This window comes from Geospiza fortis, unplaced genomic scaffold, assembly GCF_000277835.1.
Source record: "Geospiza fortis unplaced genomic scaffold, GeoFor_1.0 scaffold61, whole genome shotgun sequence".
Classification (NCBI taxonomy): Eukaryota; Metazoa; Chordata; class Aves; order Passeriformes; family Thraupidae; genus Geospiza; species Geospiza fortis.
Genome location: NW_005054430.1, coordinates 1,022,753 through 1,029,641, shown reverse-complemented (window position 1 = coordinate 1,029,641; position 6,889 = coordinate 1,022,753). Strand labels below are relative to the sequence as shown.

At 51.3% G+C, this 6,889-nt stretch overlaps 1 protein-coding gene across 1 annotated transcript in view; it reads right to left on the bottom strand.

The window, feature by feature from the left end:
• Positions 1–6,889, bottom strand: part of SLC35B4 (solute carrier family 35 member B4) — a gene marked incomplete at its 5' end in the record, with an annotated part of 15,012 nt that extends 8,123 nt beyond the window's left edge. Inside the window, 3 exons of the mRNA XM_031061890.1 lie at positions 1,158–1,260; positions 1,711–1,824; positions 6,870–6,889. Coding sequence (XP_030917750.1) covers positions 1,158–1,260; positions 1,711–1,824; positions 6,870–6,889 — 237 coding nt within the window. The remainder of the gene's footprint in view (positions 1–1,157; positions 1,261–1,710; positions 1,825–6,869) is intronic.

Here is a 6,889-nt window from a genome sequence, read left to right as displayed (position 1 = left end):
CATTCCCAGCTTCCTGTGTCCCCAGCCCATTCCAGGTTCCTGTGTCCCCAGCCCATTCCAGGTTCCTGTGTCCCCAGCCCATTCCCACGCATCGGAAAAACCTTGGGCTGCTTTTATCCTTTTGAACCTCTCCTGATCCCAGATATTCCACCCCCCAGGATGTGCTGTGGGGAAAGAGCTCCCATCAGGAGATTTTGTTATTCCCGACAGCTGGGGCTCCATTTCCTTGGGGTTTACAAGATCCTTTTAGCCTGGCACTCATCCACACTTAAGGTAAGATGCAGTTTAATGGGTTTTTTTTCCCAAAGCAAAGACCTGGGAAGGTGGAATTAATCCCAAATCCCAAATCCAGGCTCTCTGACCGTGATGCTCAAGAGCAGAACATGAACCACTCGGTGGCAGGGAAAGCTGGATCCCTTTGGCCAGCCAGAGTCTGGGATGGGTTTTGGGTTTTGTCACTGCCACTTCCCCCTCAGCTCTGGAACTCCAAAGCCCATCTGAGCCTGTTTCCATTGAGCTGGAATCTAATGACCAACACCATGAAGTGAAACCTTTGGAGCTGAGCTTTGGAGCGAGGCTGGAATTCAGGATCTCCACAGGGGCTTGGTGCTCTCAGGACACCTGGAGTGGGGATGGCATGGGAGCGCCGGGAGGAGGAGGAGGACGAGGACGAGGAGGACAAGGAGGAGGACGAGGATGAGGAGGAGGACGAGGAGGACGAGGACAAGGATGAGGAGGAGGATGAGAAGGAGGAGGAGGACGAGGACGAGGAGGACGAGGACAAGGACGAGGACGAGGACGGGGAGGACGAGGAGGACGAGGAGGAGGACAAGGAGGACAAGGAGGACGAGGATGAGGACGACGGGGAGGAGGAGGACGAGGAGAACGAGGACGAAGAGGATGAAGAGGACAAGCAGGAGGACGAGGAGGAGGACGGGGACAAGGACGAGGATGACGAGGAGAACGAGGAGGAGGAGGATGAGGAGGACAAGGACGAGGAGGATGAGGAGGAGGACGAGGAGGACAAGGACGAGGAGGACAAGGACGAGGAGGATGAGGAGGACGAGGAGGAGGACAAGGAGGATGAGGAGGAGGACGAGGACAAGAAGGACAAGGACAAGGAGGAGGACGAGGAGGAGGAGGATGAGGAGGCTCACCGAGCGGAAGATCATGTGCAGCGGCATGGCGATGTTGAGGTTCAGGGCGTAGTTATTGACCACGCTGACGGTGAAGAACATGGCCACCATGATGAAATAGTTCCTGAAACATGGAAAGAAATACCCGTGAGATGTGCAGGAACCTCCCTGAGATGCTGAGAGACCCCTCAGGAATGCACAGAGAGGTCTGGAGCAGAGCAGAGCCCTCGGCTCTGTCACCGAGCTCGTCCCCAGTGGAGAAACATGAATTTGGGTGATTTTCCAGGAAAACTTTCCCTTCCCATTTCCCACCACACCAAACCCCAGACACAAAAAGCTCTTGAGGCACAACAAACTCCTCTCTGTGCAAAAACTCTGCCACAGGGAATGGAACTGATAAACGAGCGTGGGTCTGATCCGGCCTGACAGCTTCCCAGCGCGGCTCTGCAGATGCTGCAGGATGGATGGCATTTCCAGAGGATCAATGGAAAATCCATTTTGTGAAAAGCTTGTTTGGAGCTAAAAGAGAGAGAGATCCAGGCAATTCCTGCTTGGGAAAACGCCGGGACTGTACCTGATGGGGATGGCCGGGCGCTTCCTGCCGAAGTTGGCCTCGAAGACGAAACCTTCCAGGGCAATGAACAGGAACTGCGAGAAGGTCACGATGTTCCCACAGCCCGGGAACTGCCTGCGGGCAGGAGAGACGGCATCAGAGCCAGCCACGGGAACCAGCACCGGCACCCAACACAACAGGGGGAATCCTGAACCTTTTCCCACAATCCTGTCCCTTTTCCCAAAATCCTGTCCGTTTTCCCACAGTCCTGTCCCTTTTCCCACAGTCCTGTCCCTTTTCCCAAAATCCTGTCCCTTTTCCCAGAATCCTTTTCCCTAATCCTGTCCCCATTCCCAAAATCCAATCCCTATTCCCAGAATCCTGTCCCTTTTCCCAAAATCCAATCTCTTTTGGCAGAATCCTATCCCTATTTCCAAAATCCTCTCCCTATTCCCCGAATCCTGTCCCTATTCCCACAATCCTGTCCCTATTCCCACAATCCTGTCCCTCTTTGCAGAATCCTATCCCTTCTTCCAAAATCCTGTCCCTTTTCCCAGAATCCTATCCCTTTCTCCATAATCCTGTTCCCTTTTCCAGAATCCTATCCCTTCTTCCAAAATCCTGTCCCTTCTTCCAAAATCCTGTCCCTTTTTCCATAATCCTACCCCTTTTCCAGAATCCTACCCCTTTTCCCAAAATCCTGTCCCTTTTCCCAAAATCCAATCCCTTTTTGCAGAATCCTATCCCTATTTCCAAAATCCTATCCCTTTTCCCAGAATCCTGTCCCTTCTCCCAAAATCCTGTCCTTTTTTCCCAAAATCCTGTCCCTTTTCCCAGAATCCTACCCCTTTTCCCAGAAGCCTCTCCCTTTTCCATAATCCTGTCCCCATTCCCAAAATCCTATCCCTTTTTCCAAAATCCTGACCCTTTTCCCAGAATCCTGTCCCTTTTTCCATAACCCTGTCCCTATTCCCAGAACCCTGTGCTGGCAGAGCGTCCCTGGCTCAGGTTTGCTGAGTTTTCTCTAAAAAAGCTTCAGCTCCCCTGGGATTTCTGGATGCAAAAAAAAAAATTTAAAAAAAATCCCCTTTGGTTGTGAATTCCAGAAGGGACCAAAACTCCAACACAGGAGCCCAAAAAAAGTCCTGGCAGGAATCCCACGTGACATCCATGGATCTTTTCAATGTGACACCAACTCCAGCGGGCTTCAAAATCCACACAATTCTGTCAGAGCTCAAAAAAGGGACCCTCTCAGTCCCTTTTTGTCCCCCCTGGAGGGACCCAGGAGCGCAGGAACGCCACAATCCCGGAGAAATCCAAATGTTTATCCTGTGGGAACAGGAATTCCACAGCAGGGAATCCAAACAAAGCCTCCCTGAGCAGGGAAGGATTTCCTGGGGAGCAGAAGCTCAGAGGGCAGATAACGAGAAGTGGGAGATGGAAAGATTCAGGGAATATTTCCTTTTTTTTTCCCTTTTTTTTTTTGCAAGACAGAAACTGAGGCCAAGCATTCCTGGGAGAGTCCTGCTCCTCACGGAACACGCTGTCCCTGGATGCAGTTTTGCAGGATTCAAGCTGGGAAATGCTCTGGAAAACAGGGAATTTCCAAGCTGTCTCCTCCAAATTCTCCTCTGTCACCCCACAGAGCTCTCAGGAGCAGCAGCAGCAACACCCTGGGGAATGCTGGGCTGAGAAAGCAAAAGGGGATTTTTTTTTAACTGGAAAAATTCCAGGGATTTCACCCTGAGCCACTTCCCTCTGCCCACCTGCCTCTTCCCACGTTCTTCCCAGAAGAAGAATTATCCATAAAACTTCATTATCCATAAAACTTCACCATCCACAAAACTTCACTATCCACAAAACTTCACTATCCACAAAACTTCAGCCCTGAAGCTGAAAGGTTCAAAAGCTCCTGGGGAAAAAAGGAGATCTTGAAGCAGAGTCAGAAGCTCCAGGATTGCAAATCTTATCTCCAGCCTTATCTCCAGCCTTTCTGGAGGAGATCACAAGGAGCTGGAAACTTTGGATAACCCCAGGCTGGGCTTTGCCCCCTCCCAGAGCCCTGGGCATGACCCCATTTTATCAGCACTGTTGGCACTCAGGGCTCTGTGCTGGCTGATAAGACACAGATAAGAATTCTGGGCTCCTTTTCTGCTTCAAAATCCTCACTGAGATCCACCTAAAAAATGAGATCAATCTGGATCTACCAACCCAAGATTTGCTTCAGCTGGAGACAACTGGAAAGAATCCTCCCAGCAAGAAGTTTCCCTGCTCTCTCTCCCACTTTGCCACGTGGAAAGGGAGAAAATCTGATTTTTGGGCCTGATTTATTCCCTTCCACAGCAATTTGAGCCCCTTAAATGAAGAAATTGGAGATTTCTTGTTCTGCCTCCACAGGCCAGCAGAAATATTTTCTCTGCTCTCCCCTGCAGCCACTCTCCACACATTTAAAGCCTTTTGTGTGCCCTCAGGCATTTCCAGACTAAACAATTCTCATTCCTTTGCTTTCTTTATAAATCCTGAGCAAATTTCTTCCCCATCACCTTTGCTACACGTGGTTATGGGAATTATTTTGCTGGTTATGGGAATATCAGAGTGGGGATATTGGGAATATCAATATTCATCTGCAGGGGGAACTTTTCCTTCCAAAACCCAACGAAATAATCGGTGTCCTCCCAATTTTGGGACTAAAGGTGAGCAGGGCAAGTAAAAGGCACAGGAATTGAGATGTTAGGAGTGGAGGAATTTTGAAAGTGGATGAGAGGTGCTGTTTGAAAGAAGGTTTGGTGTGAAAAGCAGCTTTTCCTCGATGTCTGCAATTGGACTTCTGGAATTTGCTCCTTTGAATAATTCAGTCTTTGAACAGGGCCAAATGTTTTGGTTTAAGGTTTGCTTGGAGGAGACATGAGCAGCAAAAATACCAAATCCAAAAGGTTTTTTTGCTTCCAAAGGGTTCATTCCTCCTCTGTCATTCAGGCAGGAAAGGCAGAGATTGGAGCAATCCCTGAGAGGAAAAACAACTCCTCAAATATCCCAACTGCTGGATTTTGCAGTCCCTTCTTCCTTTTATAATCTGGGATTTTGATGGGCTGGGAGGGATTAAGGGCTGGTTTGGAAGTTGGAGTGCACTGAGGTGAGAGCCCAAAATCATCAGGGGGGGTGAGGAAGGTGAGAGCCCCAAAAAATCAGGGTGAGGAAGGTGAGATCCCCAAAAACATTGGGGTGAGGAAGGTGAGATCCCCAAAAACATTGGGGTGAGGAAGGTGAGATCCCCAAAATCATCAGGGTGAGGAAGGTGAGATCCCCAAAATCATCAGGGTGAGGAAGGTGAGATCCCCAAAACCAGCAGGGTGAGTGAGGAAGGTGAGGTCCTCAGAAACACTGGGGTGAAGAAGGTGAGAGCCCCAAAAACATCAGGGTGAGGAAGGTGAGATCCTCAAAATCATTGGGGTGAATGAGGAAGGTGAGATCGCCAAAAACACTGGGGTGAAGAAGGTGAGAGCCCCAAAAACATCAGGGTGAGGAAGGTGAGAGCCCCAAAATCATCAGGGTGAGGAAGGTGAGAGCCCCAAAATCATCAGGGTGAGGAAGGTGAGAGCCCCAAAATCATCAGGGTGAGGAAGGTGAGAGCCCCAAAATCATCAGGGTGAGGAAGGTGAGAGCCCCAAAATCATCAGGGTGAGGAAGGTGAGAGCCCCAAAATCATCAGGGTGAGGAAGGTGAGAGCCCCAAAATCATCAGGGTGAGGAAGGTGAGAGCCCCAAAATCATCAGGGTGAGGAAGGTGAGAGCCCCAAAATCATCAGGGTGAGGAAGGTGAGAGCCCCAAAATCATCAGGGTGAGGAAGGTGAGAGCCCCAAAATCATCAGGGTGAGGAAGGTGAGAGCCCCAAAATCATCAGGGTGAGGAAGGTGAGAGCCCCAAAATCATCAGGGTGAGGAAGGTGAGAGCCCCAAAATCATCAGGGTGAGGAAGGTGAGAGCCCCAAAATCATCAGGGTGAGGAAGGTGAGAGCCCCAAAATCATCAGGGTGAGGAAGGTGAGAGCCCCAAAATCATCAGGGTGAGGAAGGTGAGAGCCCCAAAATCATCAGGGTGAGGAAGGTGAGAGCCCCAAAATCATCAGGGTGAGGAAGGTGAGAGCCCCAAAATCATCAGGGTGAGGAAGGTGAGAGCCCCAAAATCATCAGGGTGAGGAAGGTGAGAGCCCCAAAATCATCAGGGTGAGGAAGGTGAGAGCCCCAAAATCATCAGGGTGAGGAAGGTGAGAGCCCCAAAATCATCAGGGTGAGGAAGGTGAGAGCCCCAAAATCATCAGGGTGAGGAAGGTGAGATCCCCAGAAACATTGGGGTGAGGAAGGTGAGAGCCCCAAAATCATCAGGGTGAGGAAGGTGAGATGCCCAGAATTATCAGGGTGAGGAAGGTGAGATCCCCAAAAACATCAGGGGGAGGAAGGTGAGATCCCAAAAAAAAATCAGGGTGAGGAAGGTGAGATCCCCAAAACCAGCAGGGTGAGTGAGAAAGGTGAGATCCCCAAAAACATCAGGATGAGGAAGTTGAGATCCCAAAATCATCAGAGTGAGGAATGTGAGGTCCCCAAAAACATCAGGGTGAGGAAGGTGAGAGCCCCAAAATCATCAGGGTGAGGAAGGTGAGATACCAAAGAACATCGGGGTGAGGAAAGTGGGATCCTCAAAACCACCAGCCTCCAACCTGGAAATTCAAGGGGACTCGGTGACTTTGCAGGTGGAAAATCGAGTGACGATCCCAGGTAGAAAACATTCCAGACTCCAAGCTCGCACCCCCAGGTGTAGAACATTCCCTGCTGTCCCCGGGCACAGCTCCCGTCTCGTCCCGGGGATTTCAGCGCTGCCCGGGATGGGGACAGCGGAGAGGGGACATCCCAGTGCCCGGACAGGTCACCGACACGGCCCATAGCCAGGGACACCCCCAAAACCCCCCAAACCCATCCAGCAGGGACAGGAGGCGATGATCCAGCTCTGGGCTGCTCCATGAGGGGCACCAAGGCCTGAGGGGTGAAACCCCTCAGTGCCCCCGCACCCCAAATCCCCCAAACCCACCTGGCACCGCTCCGTCCCCTCACACACGCCGAGGCCTCACCCCGATCCCACAGGAACGGGCTCCCCTGATCCCCCCAAATCCTCCCCGCGGCCCCGCCCCTGACCAGCAGCTCCAGGAA